The sequence below is a fragment of the Pseudorca crassidens genome, chromosome 13, assembly GCF_039906515.1.
Source record: "Pseudorca crassidens isolate mPseCra1 chromosome 13, mPseCra1.hap1, whole genome shotgun sequence".
NCBI classification, from domain to species: Eukaryota; Metazoa; Chordata; class Mammalia; order Artiodactyla; family Delphinidae; genus Pseudorca; species Pseudorca crassidens.
In genome coordinates this window covers 49,198,093-49,217,477 of record NC_090308.1, presented here as the reverse complement: position 1 = coordinate 49,217,477, position 19,385 = coordinate 49,198,093, and the positions used below count along the sequence as shown (strand labels likewise).

Below are 19,385 nucleotides of genomic sequence, written 5' to 3'. Positions count from 1 at the left end.
ATAGAAGAAAACACAATGGCTGAGGAGGCCTGTGGACACGTTAAGAACACTGTGGGAAGATGGTAAATTAGCAGTACTAAGAACTGTGAAGAGAAGAGTGAGTGGTGCCTTACGTTGCTCGTAAAACCTGGCAGCTACTGACAGCTCCCAGTCTCCTGAAAAAATAATGATTCATCTATGGGTATATCAGTAACTCTTCAAAGACTTTTGGGGTTTATCCTAACTTTGACAATAGGCTTCTAGTTTTTGTTTAAAACTTGTTTTATTATTAAATATATCATATAAAAATATATAAAACAGGCTTCTAGTTTTTAATTAACGTTGTTGAAATTGTAGGTATCGGAGACAACGTGAATGAATCTGAAGGGCATTACGCTAAGTGAAATAAGCCAGACAGAGAAAGACAAATACTGTATGGTATCATTTATATGTGGAATCTAAAAAAAAAAAAAAAAAGGTCATACTCGTAGAAGCAGAGAGTGGAAGAGTGGTTGCTAAGGGTTGAGGGGAGGGGAGAAATAGATAGGAGATATTGATCAAAGGGTACAAACTTTCAGGTATAAGATGAATAAATTCTGAGGATCTAATGTACAGCATGGTAACTGTAGTTAATAATATTGTCATGATACTTGAAATTTGCTAACAGTGATTCTTAAGCATTCTTACTACACAGACACACACACAAAGTAACGATGTGAGGTGATAGATGCATTAATTAACTTGATTGTGGTAAATATTTCACAAGGTATACCTATATCAAAATCATCACGTGGTAAAGTTTAAATATGTATAATTTTATTTGTCAATTACACCTCAATAACGGTGGGAAAAAAGAGCTAAATCATTCATTTTAGAGTTTAAGAAACAAAGCCTCGTCGAAACTGAGATTCACCCAAGGTTAAATAAGATAATGGTTGTACCTTTCATTTTTTTAAAGAGACAATCTTGCTATTTCACATGCTAGATTTCTTATAGTCCTGCTGAAAAACTGATAATCTTATTTTTAAAATCTCATTCAAATTCAATTTAGTAATTTTCCTCTAGCATATACTTCTTGATAATGTCATGTGAAAAGACTCCAGATTTCATCCTTCTCAAATATCCAGGCGATTTCTAACTACAGAATAATGTATCAAGTAAAGCAGCAGCCATTTAGTTTCCTCAAAATCCATTTATTTTGTTGGGAAAATGATAAAGTATCTTTAGGTTCACGAAGTTTACCAACAACTCCCTATGTTAAAAGTGTAACCAATATTTCTATTTTATTTATATCCATGTTAATTTTGTTTCTTGAAGCTTTCTAACATTTACTGCATAAATGACTTTACATTTAACAGAGACTGACTTTTCTGCTGGAAATATTAAAAAGGAAAATGAACAGTAGATTCATTAAGTAAAATAAGTTACCTAAATATTCTAAATGGAATTCTAAATGGAATAACTTTTGTTAAAACCTCAAAGTTCAGGCAAAGAGCAATAAACTTTACAATTATATGAAAACGTAGGCTTACAGAAGAGCACTCCTTCCTGGCTGGCAGAGGTCTGAATTCATTTGAAGTCTCGCAGCCGTGTTGTATCACTCAGGAGGGAAAAGTACGTCAGGGAGGGCCAGATTTTCAATCTATTTGCTTTTTATCCCTTTCAGGTAACTCTTAAGATTCTGGGTGCAGTTACCCAAGCATTCTATCCATTGACTGGGTCTATATTTCTAAGAGAGAGAAAGGTCTGTAATTTATGATCGAAGTCAATGGGTCTAAACTGAGGTTCCTTGTATTTTCTGGTCATCTTGGCACCCAGGTATGTAATGAGTTCACATCTCTCCATAAACTGCTCCATCTTCTTCTTATATTTTTTTCTTGTGTACTCAGAACCTTTGGGATTAAAGGCTGTAGAAAATTTCACAGGACTGTGAATGTTTTTTGTTAGGTTAGTGAGTCATTATATTAAAGAGAAGGAGAACTTCGTGTGTGATTGAGTTGCACAGCTATGGCCAAGAAGATATCCAAATCCCAAATAAGATTTGGGGATTATTCTATTTTAGATCATAATTGTCTCTATTCACCTTCCTATATGGAATGGATTATTGAGTGCTGATTAGGTTACTCGTAGCCCCTGCTTTAAAAACTAGAAACTCAGTTTTGATATTTTTGCTAAAATATTTGCTACCAACACCGCACACACCCCATGCAAGTGACCAACCCAACTCAACAATCCTATTTATTACATTATACTACAATTAATATTAAATTAGTTCTGAGTAGCATATCATTTCTAGCAAAAAATAAATAAAAGACATACCTTTTAGATGAAATGCTATATAGAGTAGCGCAGATCTCTGTACACTTAAGAAGGGGAATTTGGGCTTTAAGCATCCTGCTGCATTCATGGCTTTAATTAGAGCAGTTGCGATACCCTGCAGGTAGGGAACGGATTATGTGTATATTTGAGTTTGTTTTATTTTCTTGTGGCAAATAGATAAAGAGGTTAGTTATTCTTTGCCTCAGACAGCCTCCTGGGGTTGAGGATGGAGCTTACAAAGATAGTTAAATGAACTCTTAGCCAGCAGGACAGAAACACAAAATACATTTGATTAGGAAAAATAAAAACTACAAAGTGGCTTAGCGCCAGCTAGGTGATGGATACGTGGATTTCATTACACAGTTCTATTTTTATATGTTTGGCATTTTCCATAACAAAAAGTTAAAAAAGAAAGGAGGGGACACTGGGCTTTGAGTTGTCTTGGCCCATCTCTGCTTCCATTGCTCAGAACTGGCCAGCTTGCCTCCCACCCTCAGGACCCTGGGCCACCTGACCAGGAATTCCAGAGACCACAGTTATCACTGCAGTCGAGATTCTGGAGCCCCAAGCAGGAAAAGAAGAGAACACCCTTTTCTGGGTGAGTGTCATCTTGCCTTTTGATATTAAACTAGATTGAAAGCTAACCATCTAGGGGAGCTGAAAAAAAGCAAAGTTAGGATTAGGAATTTGTAAGAAAGGTATGAAATTGTGCCGTAGGCAACTGTTTTATAGAAAAAAAATTTTTAAAACCCTTTAAAATAGTGTTTGGCTACTGATAAATTTGACTATATTCAGAAAGAGGTATATCTAGAGAAATAAGATGTGATTGAGTAGATAGCTTCATCCAGATTTTGAGCAAAGTATGTGTTTGGTGGTTCAGTTGTGGTGACACCTCAACTCAACTCTTTTGAGCAGGGGAAAAAAACCTCTTAGAGACTGAATTTACACATTTCAAATTAAGAAAAAGTTTTACAGACACTGAAATTCAAAATAAGAAACAAACTACAAGTCAGATGTAAATAATTATCTTACTCTTTTTTCACTGTAGTGCAGGTATTTGGGAATTAGCTATGGAAACAGGGGCTTTTCTCACATTTTATTTTCATAACCACTCAAAACCAAAATAGGTTGAAAGTGGATTTGCAGGGCTTCCCTGGTGGCGCAGTGGTTGAGAGTCCGCCTGCCGATGCAGGGGACACGGGTTCGTGCCCCAGTCTGGGAAGATCCCACATGCCGCGGAGCAGCTGGGCCCGTGAGCCATGGCCGCTGAGCCTGCGCGTCCGGAGCCTGTGCTCCGCATTGGGAGAGGCCACAACAGTGAGAGGCCCGCGTACCACCAAAAAAAAAAAAAAAGTGGATTTGCAGCTTAAAATCAGGAAACTCTGCCTAGAATTTCATTGTTACCAAAATAAAAATTATTGTTAAAGAAGAGATTGCTGTAGTCTTCTAAAATCTATGCATAGAAACTCATGTAAGTGAACCTGTTCGAGATATCCAGGCAAAGGCAGACTAGTGAGATACATCGGTTCCTTTAACGGGGGAAGTTTGTAAGGAAGCTTCTGATCCCAGTATTTCAGTGGTGACCTAAGAACACAAAATCCATTAGACAGATGCCCACAGATGTGCTCATTGTGTGTACACAGGAAGGTGGACACACAAGAGACAGCTGAAAGATAATGTTCATTGCCTGTTTTTCTCCGGTGGAGAAAATGATACAAGTGGGAAGACTGGGGCTCCTAGAAATTCATGACGGCCAGCTTCGCCTGGGTCCCTAGCCCTGCTCAGCTCTCCTCAGTGTTCTTATTTTTCACAGCAACTACATAAAGCTTCCTTTATTGCCCTCACATTTCTAACCCTCCCAGTAACCCCCACATGGGGGCCAGGCTATCCAAGGAGAAGCATCAGAATGAAACTTCCTCAACTGCTCACCACAAGCAGAGCCACACATAGGCTCCTTTCTCCACACTGGAGCTTACCTCCCAGCTAAGATCAGTCTCCACACATTCTTTGCAGCCCTGTTCCACCCTCTCTCCAGAAATCTTAAATAGCAATTTCTCTCTCTCTCCCACCTTTGGCATTTCCTTCTTTACTGGATCCTTCCCAGGCACCTGCATTTTAACATGCTCGTACCTTTCCCATTGAAGAAAAAAGAAAATCCTTTTTTCACTCCTTCACTCCTTCAGTCCTATATCCTTTCCAGCAATTAATGTCTTTTCTCTTTTTACTGTTAAATTTCTTCAAACATTGATCTTCACTAGAGGTCACAAACTACTGCACAAATTCTATCTGCAGATGTGATTTGATCCACACTGTAATTTTTAAAAAACAGAATCAGTCACAAAAGTTTAAAAATCAGATAAATGTAAGAAGAAATTTGGTTTCCAGCTACTTGTGAAAAACAGAAATGTGTGGCAGTAGGTAAGTAACTGCTGCCCCTTCAGCTATGTGTATGTATATATGCACGTGTGTGTGTGTGTGTGTGTGTGCGCACTCACATATGTATCTATCCCAGCATGATGCAGTTAACATAGATATTCAGTAAATGTTTGTGACTTAGTGAATGGTCTCACCTCAAAAATTTCTCAAGTTTTTCTCTACTCTCACAGATATATATACGATCACGATATTCTAAAGCATAGTGAATGCTACCAGGTACTAGGGCTTCGTATCTGAAAGACAAAGGAACAAACAAAAACAACTATGTATTGTATAATTAATATGCAGTACTGTATAAATAAAGTGTCAAAATATTTTATTTTTCTATCTTTGCCACTCAAGGAAGAAATAGAACATTTTGCAGTTAAGCAATAGTGACCTTTTGATCAAAATGTTAAGACTGTTATATGGACCACTTATTCCGAGTAGAGCTGTCATCCTGTACTTGCACGAGGGCAAGGACTTGCCTTTGTTTGCCATCCTGATAGGTCACTGGACAGTAGCCCTGGAGCTCGGCACACTTAGGGAACCGGCTCTTCAGCTCCGACAGTGTCAGCCTTTTGGGCATCATGTCGGCAGACGGGAGAGGATGAGGTGCTAATGGAGGCACGTATAATTCGGGGTTCTCCAAAAATCTCTATAAGAAAAGATTACAGCAACGTGACCGCTTGAGACAGGAATACTATGCCAATGAGAATCCACTGAGGCTCTCTTGCTACTGTCCCCATTTTCAGTAGCAATGTTCGTCCTTCAAACCATCTGAGAGCTGCTTTCTGCGCTACTATAGCTCCTTCCCTGACTGCAAGTGCCTTATAGTAATACTTGCAAGTGATTTCATGTAAGGTCTCTCCTACTTTCACTCACTCACTCACTCACTCACTCACTCATCTACTTATACAGAAAACATTTGTTGAGCTCTTACTATGTCCCAGGCACTGGAGTGCATAGTCTTCCTGTCCTACAGTATAACTAACTAGGTGGGTGCCCTTTGGCAGGTGAATTAGCTTCTCCAGCTTCAGTTATCACTCTAAAATGAAGGGAGCAGACCAGGTACATGACCTCTAATGTCATTTCCAGTTTTAAAATTCTGTGATTATCATTTAAATAAGCAGGAAGAAATAAATGTCTTTTTCTTAAAGTGATAAAAAATTCAAATTCTTCAGAGGAAAATAAAATGTTCAGAGGCACCTGATTAGTTTTCAACTACAACCTTTTTATATCACCAAATTATGGTCATTATAATATCAGAACAAGTCTGTATTCTGTTGCATTAAATAGCAATATATGGTACACAGGAAATTAAAGTGATAGAAAAAAGTTGAAAGCACAGGAGACATACGTCGGTCTTACTTCATTTCTACTGACTCTTGACTTCCCTTCTGCACCCTTTGAATGGAATCCCCACCCAGATGCTCAGCATCCCCTTCACAGGCGGGCTCACCCTTGGGTCTCCCTACCTGTTAAGCTGACCCAGGTGGAGGGTCCATCACTGACCCTGAACTTCTGCTTTGTGCCAAAATATGTCTTGGGATGCAGTCTTAGGACTGGACTCTGAGTTGCCTCATTGAATCCAGGGTCACAGTTTCCAAAATTGGGTCTCCTGGTCCCCAATTCCTGGGTGTTCCCAGCTGTGCCCACCCCTTCCTGTTTGGTGAATTCTGAGACCGGTATTTTCTTTCCCTGGTAAATATTTGGAGTTAGGAACAAACTTACATTCAACTTCTCCTGAGAACTCATTTTATAATAGTGCCCTCTGAACTCTGCTGCAAATTCCAAGGAATCAGTTAAAGAGCAATCAACTAATTCATGTGATTCTGCCAGGCTGACAGGGCAGAACTGTCCAAATTCGCCCAGGCGAGAAATCAGTTCTTCAGGTGAGATACATAACTTGTCAATGCAGGCGGCTTTTCCTGTTATTAACAGATTAACTATTATTTTTTTTTCAGAGAAAACACAATCATTTTCAAAATGAAAATAATTTCAATTATGCTAGTACTATACAAAGGAGTACACATTGTAAAATTCCACAGAGTAAAAAGTAAAAACTTCTCTTCACACCTCCATCCTCTCAATCCAAAATCCCTTCTGAGAGGTAATCACTGTTGAGTTTGTATCTTTTTCAGATTTTTTTATACATTTGCATATACACATATATATATTTTTTGCATATAAGATGCTTGTGCCACTATACTGTAAACATTATTCTGCAACTTGCTTTTATCAGTTAGTCATGGCCTTTGACACCTTTCCATATCAGTTTATATGATTTACCTAATTCCTTTTAATTTATGCACAGTATTCCACTGTATAAATGTACATATAGTTTACTCAACCAATTATCTGTTGATAAATGTTTTGGTTGTTTTTAATTCTTAGCTATTATAAACTATCTATATGTTATAAACAATATATATGTATATACACACACATATATGTACATGTATAAATACATAGCCACTTACACACACACATCAATTTGCTACATATTTAAATTTTTTCTATGGGATAGATTTCAGGAAGTGAAAACAGTTTGTTGACATGATGTTACTGACACAAACCTCTCCCTGTGCCTTGACGGCTCCCAAGACAGGGGAAGAAACATTTTCCCAAAAGTAACTAGGTTTACCCTAACAACTCTATTTAAAAAAAAAAAAAGCCCCCAAATTCATTCAATGGACAAGTTTAAGAGTTTTCTCTCTAGTATTCCACTAGAATGGGGACTCCAAAACAATATGAGATGTTACAGAAAATAAAATTACTTTTTTATACATCTTAATTATAATGAGTAAATTTTGATCCCAATATATTTTGTTAATGGTCCTTTTCACCAGTGAAAAGTTTCACTTTTTTTTTTTATTATGCCAAGGAAGGTCTTACACTAACACTAAAATTATGAAGAATAAATCATGGATTAATTTGTTATGTGACAGTGTAAACATAAAAGTAATCCTTAGGATTGGAGTGATGTGTCTATAAGCCAAAGAATGCAGAGGATCGCTGGCAACACTGGAAGCTAAGAGAAAGAAATGAAACAGATACTCCCCTTGAGCCTTCAGAGTGAGGACAGCCCTGCCAATGCCTTGATTTGGGGCTTCTGGCCTCCAGAACTGTGAGAGAATACATTTCTGTTGTTTAAGTCACCCAGTGTGTGGTAATTTGCTACAGAAGCCTTGGGAAACTAAAACAGGTACATGAGACTATGGTTTCTGTCCTGTTGGCATTCTTTCTTGCCTTATCTTGTTCACTTGGTATAGCAAGCTGCCATGTTGGAAAGGTCCATATGGCAAGGAACTGAAGGTGGCCCCCGGCCAAACAGCTGGCAAGAAACTGAGGCCCTCAGTCCAACAGCCTTCAAGGAACGAAATCTTGTCAGCAATATATGAATGGGTATGATAGTGGATTCTTTCCCATTAGGGCCCTCAGGTGAGATCTTAATCCTGGCCCACACCTTGACTGTAGCCTTGTGAGAGACCCTGAAGCAGAGGACCCAGTTAAGCTGCGCCTGGATTCCTGCCCCACAGAAACTGTGAGTGACTGTGTGTGTGTGTTGTTTTAAGCTGCTAAGTTTCGGAATAATTTGTTATGAAGCAATAGACAAACAAATCCACTATTCCATCCATTGTTTATGATACAAACGAAAAGGCTAAGAAGCCCCAACCATCCTTTCCTAAAAAGAATATTACACTATAATACTACACTGGTGTAATATTATTCTAAAGTATTATAACGCACAGTACTATGGTATAATAATAGTGTTGTTAAAGTATATAGTATTATATAGTGCTATAATATTATACTATATGGTACTACATAGTTTTACACTTGTATGTTGCTCTTTAGCTCAGATGTGCTGACCTCACCAATCCTGACAGGTTTAGTGACAGGGTAATTTAGACTCAAATCACTTTAAGTCCTAAAAGACACTCAAGTATCTCTTTTTCTGATTCTTGGGATAGTCTTGATGACATGTGGCAATGTCTATATATCCTTTTCTGGAATGTGGCAGAATGAGGAGGAATCTCTTTAGTTTTCTAGCCCTGACCTTGCTCCATCTCATTAGTGAGAATAAACTGGCCCCCTGACAGGGGAGGGTTATTTGAATAACATACAAAGCAAGTGGAGAATATTAAAAAAAAAATCAAAACTAAATTCAAACAATCAGGTATAGATTATCAGGTAGATGCTAAAGCAGGAAAGCAAGAGGGCAGCTTCAATTAGATTAAACTACTCAAGGCAGAGGCAAGTATATCTGGAATAATGTAGTGGATACTGTGGTGCCCCATCCGCACCCCTCTCTTCAGGGCTGATGCACCCATCCCCCAGCTGCTGGAAATATCTGTGCTAACGGATCACAGCTGCACTGGGAATGGCCCCTCTGTTACAGGTTACACCCCCTCCTGGAGTGACCTTTGGTCAATGACAAGCCAATGGGAGGATATAAAGCCTGGCCTCTCCCCCCAGTGTGGGAAATTTTGAAGGTCCATCCTAGCTCTAGTGCTTCCCTATAGCATCCAGGGAGGCTTCTGTTTCCACCACACTGCAGGTTAGTTTCTCCCTCTGCTCGGTTCTACTAGCCTCACTTCCCCACAGGTTTATCTCCTAATTAGAGTTGACATAAAATACAGGATGCCCACTGAAGTTTGCATTTCAGATAAACAACGAACAGTTTTTAATATAAATATGTCCCATACATTTGGTAAATAATTAGACTAAAAAATTACTTGTCATTTATCTGAAATTTAAATTTAACTGGGCATCCTGTATTTTTATTTGCTTAATCTGGCAACTTGACTCCTGAGAGTACTTCCTGATAAAGCTTCTGCACGCAACTTTTCATCATGAGTCTGTTTTCAGGCAACCCAATCTGAGGCAGGAAAGGTGAAGTAGGGTAACAGAAAGATGAATGAGGCACAAGTTTTGCTTTCAAAGCCTGCTGTGGAATGTTCTACTAGTGTGATGCTATCCAAAACTTATTGGGAGTAGGTTTCTAAAACTCAGTTCTCTCTTCCCTTGCACTCTTATCTTCATCCCTTGTAATCCTCAGGTGAAAACAAATTCCCAGTCTGCAGACAAACAGGAACCAGAGATGCTGGTGATGCCCAAATAATGAAGCAAATCAAGATTCAATGAAGCCATTATTATCAGACTCCTCACTGCATTTTTCCTTGTATAAGATTCTCTGTGTCATGTTGCTCCCTCATACCTCCTTATACCTTCTCCGTATTTTCCAAAGTTAAACAAAGTCATTAACCAGATGTCTGTGAAACCCCTCCAGACAAATTCTTTGGCATCATCACTCTTTTTAGAGATATGAGATATAGATAACTGCCCTTCTATTTTGTGTATTTGGTGAGAAAAATCAAGAAACTTCTAGGAATATATAATCAAACATTTGCTTTCATGGATTCCAAATATAGATTAAAAACATTCTATGTTCAAATTAAATTTTTAATAGAATCAACATTTACATACTACTATAATTTCATAGTAAATAGTAAAAATAACTAATTCTAGATTCCTAAACAAAATTTTGCCAAGTGTCACTCCACAGACCCCTGCCCTCGTATAACTACCATTCTTGAAACTAGCTTCTTACATGGCTTTCCAAACACCATAAACTCTTCTAGTGAGAAACCATGTCTTGTTTTTAGGTGATAGGTTCACATAGACATTGAATAAATGATAGCTGCCCCATACATCCTCTAGTTGGCTTGTGGGCTATGTTAATTGATAATCCTCCCTGCCATTGAACTTAGAACTAGTTAGCGCCTAGAGACTTAGCTGGAGAGCTAAGCTGATAGCTTGAGTAGAGGCAGTCATTTATTAGAACAAATATACATGCCCACATAATTGGAAAATACTATGTATTTAAAATACTGATTAAGGTCATGGGAACAAATGTTCACATTGAATGAATTATGGTAACATGAGTTAGGCATGCATAGACTTCAAATTCACATTTTATTGTGTTTTCAGAGTTACACGTTTTCTTACCTGCTTTTATTCTTCCCAGGTATATCTGTATGTGTTTATTCACCATTTTAACCTTCTTAATGACTTCATTCCATACCCACCATTTGCTGCGAAAGCCATCAATCACATACCAGTTCTGATGTTGTTCTTGATAATATTGCCTAATCTCATCAATATTTTTGCGGTACTTTGAGTTCTTGACAGCTATAATCTGTGAGCTGTTATGCAATGGATAAGGCAAACTAATAGAGAAACAGAAGGAATGGAAAAAGCTGTTAAAAACCTGCTTTTTCTGGTTGAGTAAAGTTTATTCCTTTATCATTGTTTTCATCACATACATTACCTTGGTTCCTTTTCTTTTTCCAGGAGCAATCTTTTGAAAATCTCTTTGGAAGGCACATCCAACTCAAAGATGACCATGGGGATGACTGACCTGGCTTCCAAGAGACTCACTTGATATTTAGATACAGGGTATCCATCAATGACAACACTAATAAGGAGAAACGTGAAAATAAAAATTCCAGATGTCTTTTCTCTCAGACCTTCCTTTCTGTCTTCCGGAAACAGTCTATCTTTAAGATTAGCCCCGTACTGTTCCTATGTAACTTGATTAATCTTGTCACCTTGCCCTCTTTGTCTCTCTATTTTTTTTTTTTTGGCTGCGTGGCTTGAGGATTGAACCCGGGCCCCAGCAGTGAAAGCCCGGAATCCTAACCACTAGGCCATCAGGGAACTCCCTTTATCTCTATATTTTTAACCTCAGTCAGCCCAAGAGCCAGAAGGAGGGCTGCATACATACAGACACAGCTCTGATTCATACACTTAGCATCATAGAGCTAGGTTTTAGCGGACTTCGAGAGATAATACATATTATACCTTGAACATTGTATTACTTAATTGGTGCTACTATTCTAGCATGAAACAGTGGAAAGAGTATAGGCTTCAGAGGCACACAGACTTAGATTTGAAACCTGGTCTGACCTCTCTGAGCCTCAGTTTTCAGTAAAAATAGCAAAATAATGATATTTAACCCTTAGAGTTATCTTAAAGATTGTAGATCAAGTTTGTAAAGCAATTAGTAATAGACTAATGGACATTCCTTATAAAAGAATGGCCAGCAAGGGAAGAATTATCCAACCCTGATCTTAATGTTGTAGTTTTATAGCAAACAGATAGTGTAAAATTTTTGTACTGAAAGGTCAGTGGCAGTAAGACAAGGTGTCTTGTAAATCAAGATTTTAAGAAGTACATTAAAATGTTTTAAAATTAAAAGAAAAAAGGTCCTGGCACAGTTAATAGTATTTTAGTAAGAGATTAAGCAAATACGGAAAACACTGTGTTCTAAGCTTTCTTTTGTAGTAAAATTCTGTGAGGAGGCTGGGTGTGGAAGGGAACATGGGGAGTTGGTGAGAGACCCCTATGGTATCTGGGAGAGAACCATTCCATCAGGACCCATCAGGCCTCTGAGCAGAAATGATGGAGAATTTGTTAGTCCAACCGTCTAAGGTAATGAGTGCCACTAGCAAACTGAGAAGAGGACTAAAGGCTGTCTGCAAATTCCAAAGTCAGGAAACCGACTCTGAGGTGCCTGAGCTGGGCTTGCTGGCTGACGTCACCAGGAAGGGCTGGTTAGTCCTCCCTCAGTGCTCTCCAGCTAAGTCTCTAGGCACTAACTAGTTCTAAGTTCCATGGCAGAGAGGATTATAAATTAACATAGCCCACAAGCCAACTTGAGGATGTATTGAGCTGCCATTGTTGGTTGTTTTTTTAAAAAAATTATTTATTTTTGGCTGCATTGGGTCTTCGCTGCTGCACACGGGTTTTCTCTAGTTGCTGAGAGCAGGGGCTACTCTTCGTTGTGGTGTGTGGGCTTCTCACTGCGGTGGCTTCTCTTGTTGCGGAGCGTGGGCTCTAGGTGTGCGGGCTTCAGTAGTTGTGGCTCGCGGGCTCTAGAGCACAGGCTCAGTAGTTGTGGCTCATGGGCTCAGTTGCTGCGCAGCATGTGGGATCTTCCCAGACCAGGGCTTGAACCCGTGTCCCCTGCATTGGCAGGCGGATTCTTTTTTTTTTTTTAACGTCTTTATTGGAGTATAATTGCTTTACAATGGTGTGTTAGTTTCTGCTTTACAACAAAATGAATCAGTTATATATATATATACATATGTTCCCATATCTCTTCCCTCTTGCGTCTCCCTCCCTCCCACCCTCCCTATCCCTCCCCTCCTGGCGGTCACAAAGCACCGAGCTGATCTCCCTGTGCTATGCGGCTGCTTCCCACTAGCTATCTACCTTACGTTTGGTAGTGTATATATGTCCATGCCTCTCTCTCGCTTTGTCACAGCTTACCCTTCCCCTCCCCATATCCTCAAGTCCATTCTCTAGTAGGTCTGTGTCTTTATTCCTGTTTTACCCCTAGGTTCTTCATGACATTTTTTTTTCTTAAATTCCATATATATGTGTTAGCATACGGTATTTGTCTCTTTCCTTCTGACTTACTTCAGTCTGTATGACAGACTCTAGGTCCATCCACCTCATTACAAATAGCTCAATTTCGTTTCTTTTTATGGCTGAGTAATATTCCATTGTATATATGTGCCACATCTTCTTTATCCATTCATCTGATGATGGAAACTTAGGTTGTTTCCATCTCCTGGCTATTGTAAATAGAGCTGCAATGAACATTTTGGTACATGACTCTTTTTGAATTATGGTTTTCTCAGGGTATATGCCCAGTAGTGGGATTGCTGGATCATATGGTAGTTCTATTTGTAGTTTTTTAAGGAACCTCCATACTGTTCTCCACAGTGGCTGTATCAATTTACATTCCCACCAACAGTGCAAGAGGGTTCCCTTTTCTCCACACCCTCTCTAGCATTTATTGTTTCTAAGTTTTTTGATGATGGCCATTCTGACTGGTGTGAGATGATATCTCATTGTAGTTTTGATTTGCATTTCTCTAATGATTAGTGATGTTGAGCATTCTTTCATGTGTTTGTTGGCAGTCTGTATATCTTCTTTGGAGAAATGTCTATTTAGGTCTTCTGCCCACTTTTGGATTGGGTTGTTTGTTTTTTTGCCACTGCACCACCAGGGAAGCCCGCCATTGTTGGTTTTTTTTTTTTTTTTTTTTTTTAACATCTTTATTGGGGTATAATTGCTTTACAATGGTGTGTTAGTTTCTGCTTTATAACAAAGTGAATCAGTCATACATAAACATATGTTCCCATATGTCTTCCCTGTTGCGTCTCGCTCCCTCCCACCCTCCCCATCCCACCCCTCCAGGCTGTCACAAAGCACCGAGCCAATATCCCTGTGCCATGCGGCTGCTTCCCACTAGCTATCTACCTTACTGCGTTTGTTAGTGTGTATATGCCCATGACTCTCTCTCGCCCTGTCACAGCTCACCCTTCCCCCTCCCCATAACATTGTTGGTTTTTAATGGAAAGTAGCTCAACTCCTTTGTCCTGTGAAGGATCACTTGAGAGGCCCTCAGGATTAGGGAAATTCAGCGTGGCTGGGCAGTTACTGTCCTGGTATTAAGGTGAAATAAAACCTTTGTGATTTAACCGACGTTGTCCTCACTAAGATCCCTCGTATGCAAAGCTGAATGCCAGGAAGGAGGTAACACAATTTGCTTAAGTCCCAGGGCCTTCTCTGGGGAAAAGACTTGACAGTCCAGAATCCGCTCCCTGATAACTGAAATTAGAACTGTCAAAGACTTGATTAAGGACCAGTGGTAGGGAAGGGCAAGGAGGCGCCTAATATAAAACAGCCTTGAGTAAATCAGCAAGATTTTAAGTCAATGACTTGGGCTCAAGAGCAGGGCCTTAGGTTTTATCGGCTTTTACTACTGGCTGGGACCACTGGCTGTGCCAGGGAAGCCGTGGTGGAGCGGAGGAGGGTAAACTGAAGACCAGTTCGAGCACAGGGCTCTCCTGTCCAAATGCAGCATCAAGGGAGGGGCGCTGCTTCCTGTGCAGAGAGCTGGGCCAGAGAGAGACCATCTCCCTGGGACCAGTACCACCTGGGGGGACAGGGGAGGGCCACGCCTTCATCACTCCATGGGGCAGTGAGGAGTTCTGCTGGGCTGTGGAAGTCACACAGGCCACCCTTATGGATTGTGTAAACCTGGAGGCTCCTGGACAGCTCAGGGGTTGCTGCAGGGAGGGAAGTGGCCTGTTGGCTCTTCTGGTGTTCAAGCCGAGTTTTAGCTTGACAGAAAATTAAAACATGTAACCATATAGGTGTCCAGAGTTTGAAAAGCACATCACACACACTTTACAAGAGCTTTAAACTCTGTTTACGATTAAGTGTTTTACATTCCAGTGAGTAATTTCTTCAGAGATGTAACTCCATCCCACTCCCTCTCCACCTCCACGGCCCCCACTTACCCTGCAGTGTTACTTATACTTTCCATCAGAGATAATTCTAAGGCCTGAACAGCCAGTTCATCAGGCGCTGTCATTCCTTTATGAAGATGCCAATTTAGCATAAGTGCCAGCTCTGTGTCTGGTTGGTGGTTTAATACATAACGCAGAGCGTCTCCTATTGACAAACGCTTTAAGCCATAGTCACTTGAAATTTTTTTGGCAACTGAAAAACATTAAAACTTTAAACTTATTCCGTTTCACAAATTCATCAGTTAATCTCAGTTTCAGATTCTGGTTAATTGACATCAACAGCAAACTAATCTTCACATTCCTCAAAGAAATTTCAAAAATTAAAATTGCTACATCTTATTGAATTAATACTGTTCAAAGGTCGATCATTATTAGCACTTCAGGTATGTGGCTGATGGGTCTGGTTAGTGAGCCGACTCCGTGAGGTTTTCTATAACCAAACCATTGAAGTGGTTCTTTTCCTTCTGCACGAGGTAGCAACATTTTTGAGAGCTTTATAAGGCATCCTATGTGTACCATTAATATTTGGTATTATGTCCAAAATAACAATTCAGTGCTCCTTGTGTCACCGGATTAAACCATTTCCCTATGTCCATTTACGGACTCCAGGCTGCAATCAGGCTAGCTTACCCTATACAGTTAGGCGGCAGTTAATCCTTAGGAAGTAATTTTTAAAAATTATAATGGCATATCTGACATTTTAATAGTAATTTATAGCTTATGAGGTAATATTTCTTCTGTGACTTTTTTTGATATTTTCAACTATTCCATCAAGTGCGTAGAGCGGGTATTGAAGTTACAATTTTATAGATGAGAGAACTGCAGCCCACTGCAATGGAATAATTTGTCCAAGGGCACATAGATGTTGCCATTTGTTGAAAGAGGACTCAGGCTTGGCCTCTGCTTCTGCTAAGTGAGACCACAGATAATAGCTTCCAGTTACTGTTAAATGTGGGTGTGCTCTGACAGGGTCTACAGACCCTGCTTCATCACGGTCTGGAGACAGCAGTGTGTAGAGGACACTGAGACTCATCTGGTCCCACGGGGAATACAGGTTAACTGGCCACAATTAGGGCCACCCGGGAGCAACTCCCCTGTGAGAGCCGCAGAAGGCTTCATCTCAGCTTTGCCACAAACGCGAGAGTCACACCTATTTTTCTTAAGCTATGAAAACAATTAAGCATTTACAATTTGACATTTTGTTTAAAGATTAACCTCTATTTCAACAAAAATCGAGGAATCAGATTGTCTAATCTACATTTTACTTTTTGCTGTGGTTGTGGGATCTTGAATGTTAATGTACAGCTTTCTTTGGGAAATATCATTATCTTTGTGAACTTTTAGAACACAACTATTAAAGACTCTTAATCATGTTAAGACGTTTAAATGGGGAAAACACACTTTTCATCTGAAGAGCTAAAACACAAAACTCCCTATTATTATTTCTGGTGAAAATTAATCTTTGACCTCATCTCTCCCTTTCATTCTCTATGCCGTCAGTCATTAAGTCCTGTCATTTCCTTTTTAAATATCTCTGGTATCTGCCCTTTCCCATTTTATTATCATTGCGACCAACCACTGTTCATGTGGTTATCATGTCACACGTCATCTTGAAATACCACACTCACCTATTGTTGGACTATTTGCCTTAAAAAAAAGTCTCAAGATATAAAAAATTCAAACATTATAGTTTACCAAATGCCTTTTTCAGTAATGATTAAGATAATGGATTTTCACTCTTTAACTTATTAATACAGATTATATTTATAAAATTTTAAATATAATTTTTATGCTAATAAAATCTTAATATAACTGTTATTTGACTATATTTATAAATAATATTCGTTTGTAATTTCTTTTTTTGTATTATCTTTGTTAGGTTTTGATATCAGGGTCATGCTAATTTAAAAATGAATTTATATTTTTTATACTTTTTTAATTGTATGGACTATATTCTTTACTTTAAAAAAAACTGAAAATAAATTGGTCAGTTTATTTTCTTTCCCCTTGCTCTGGAAAAGCTTATAAAAACACAGTAAGTATCTCTTGAATTTTTAATTCTTTGAAAGTTTGACATAATTTTCCTCCAAAACCATTTGATTCTGGGCTGTTTTGGAGTGGGGCTGTATTTTTGAATGCCTTCTCCTCAATGGTTATTGGCCTATTTACGTGTTCTGTCTCTTTTTGAGTCAGTTTTGATAGTTATCTTCCTGGAAAAGTGGTCCTGGTCTTCAGGAGATTCTTTTATGCTTAAGGATAGTAAAGGCAAACACACCCTTACCTGTAGTTTTCCCAGATTTTGGAGGCCCCAGAAGTGCAATCCTAATGGGCATAGTAGGCTTAGGTTTGGGTTGGCGGATATATTTGATTGGGTTCTTCATAAATTTTTCTTTAGTTTCCTTACTAGATAAAAAATAAATATACTGACGATGGATTACAGGATGAAGTAGATTCTCTGAATTTTCAGCTGGCTTGATTGTCTCTCCTTCACTTAGCTGCAATATATGCAAAACTGAATTAATAAGTTAGCTTTATTTTAAACAGCATTTCCCCCAAATACACTTAAAAAAACAAATTTGTAAAATCTTTCTTATAGAACAAGAAAACTAATTATAATCAAGTACTGATATTAAAAAACTGTAAAAAGAATGAATTATTTTATACTCATATGGAATAAATGTAGTTTTTCTTAAGTGTTCCAGTTTCTGACAACTATAGTTATTCTACTTCCTTTATAATGTGTTTAGCATATACTGAATGTTTCTGCCAAGTAGTGTAAAGGTGTTTGGATATATTCATGGGCCAATTTATCTTCACAGACAGGTCCATTCCTAAGGTGGTGTAATGTACAGAAATGCGTCCTCCCAAAATCATGGTTTGAAGCCCTAACCCTCAAAGTTACTGTATTTGGAGACAGGGCCTTTGAGGAGGTAACTAAGGTTAAATGAGGTTATAAGAATGGGGCTCTAATCTGAGGACTGGTGTCCTTATAAGAAGAGAAAAGAGACACCAGGAGTGCATGAGCACAGAGGAAAAGCACTGAGGACACAGTGAGAAGTGGCCATCTACAAGCCAGGAAGAGAGGCCTCACTAGAAAAACCATCCCTGCTGGTACCTTGATCTTGGACTTCCAGCCTCCAGAACAGTGAGAAAATACATTTCTGCTGTTTAAGCTACCCAGTCTGTGGTATTCCATATGGCAGCATGAGTAGACTAATACAGGTGGGGTCCTGGGTTATATATGGGAGTGTACTGGTAGGACAAATCCTACTAGCTTCTCTTCTACATTTTTATACAGACGAAATCCCACTCACACAAACATCAAGAGCAGACACAAAAGGGAAAAATACACCTAAAAGGCAGCCTAAGGTGTCGGTATGGAATGGAGAGGGAGGACTGGTCCCACATCTTTGCATTGGTGATGATGACGACTGGGTAATTAAATGGATATCTTTTTATATCATCAGATGGCCAAGCATCAGTCATCCCTGGACTTGACAGAGTAGGTGAGAAACAGTATGGTAATATTGCTCCTCCCCCAGAACTACACCAGGATAGTTGTCACAGGTCAATGGTGTTGTCAGCATCATCATTCTTGGGCTGAAGTAATATTCATGGCTGGGAGTAACTGTTAGGGATAAGAAGAAACTCAGGGATGGGGTGGGAATGTCTGCTCTATTTATTATACTCGGTAATAAAAGAAAAGCTGAAAGTTTAATGATTCCATTTCAGATTCGAAAATTAAGTGTGAATTCTTACAATAGTTTCTGCTATTGCCCAAAATATCTAGCATGTATCTTTCTTCTCCATAGGTCAGAATACACAAGGTGTCATCAAATCAGAAACATCAAGTGGTCAGGCACCCAGAAAGATTCCCAACAGCCCTGAAAAAATGATTTATATGCTTAAACCCTTCCTATGACCATGCACTCATTTCTCCACAAGGCATCTTTATACAATCCTAATTATGTTTGGACATGGATCCTTAAATAGGGTTCTGACTTTGATTGCTTCTTCCCCTCTCTTGTCCATCTCAAAGAGAAGGTTAGGGTGTAACTATTTTTCAAAAGCTTTCTAGGTGATCCTAATACATGCTTAACTTTATCTGATTCTCTATGGAGGGAACGGTCATAATGTTTCTATATTTCAGCATGATATTTGAAAAGGTCTCTCTTGACATCCTTACAGTGAAGGTAAAGAAGATATCACAATTAAGTAGAATTGAAACTGATTGTATCAACATCAGCCAGGAAGGAGGTTTCAAGTAATACGCACATG

The 19,385-nt window shown here is 39.0% G+C and overlaps 1 protein-coding gene across 1 annotated transcript in view; it reads right to left on the bottom strand.

Annotated features, from left to right (window-relative positions):
- Window positions 1-444: 444 nt before the first annotated feature.
- The window catches only part of AK9 (adenylate kinase 9), a 122,519-nt gene continuing 103,578 nt past the window's right edge, over window positions 445-19,385 (bottom strand). Inside the window, exons 32-41 of the mRNA XM_067702394.1 lie at window positions 17,389-17,602; window positions 15,099-15,300; window positions 11,051-11,197; window positions 10,729-10,949; window positions 6,448-6,644; window positions 5,202-5,371; window positions 4,869-4,967; window positions 3,780-3,882; window positions 2,299-2,413; window positions 445-1,886 (exon numbers count right to left, since the gene is read on the bottom strand). Of these exons, the coding sequence (XP_067558495.1) occupies window positions 1,684-1,886; window positions 2,299-2,413; window positions 3,780-3,882; window positions 4,869-4,967; window positions 5,202-5,371; window positions 6,448-6,644; window positions 10,729-10,949; window positions 11,051-11,197; window positions 15,099-15,300; window positions 17,389-17,602 (1,671 nt within the window). The 3' untranslated portion in view covers window positions 445-1,683. The remainder of the gene's footprint in view (window positions 1,887-2,298; window positions 2,414-3,779; window positions 3,883-4,868; window positions 4,968-5,201; window positions 5,372-6,447; window positions 6,645-10,728; window positions 10,950-11,050; window positions 11,198-15,098; window positions 15,301-17,388; window positions 17,603-19,385) is intronic.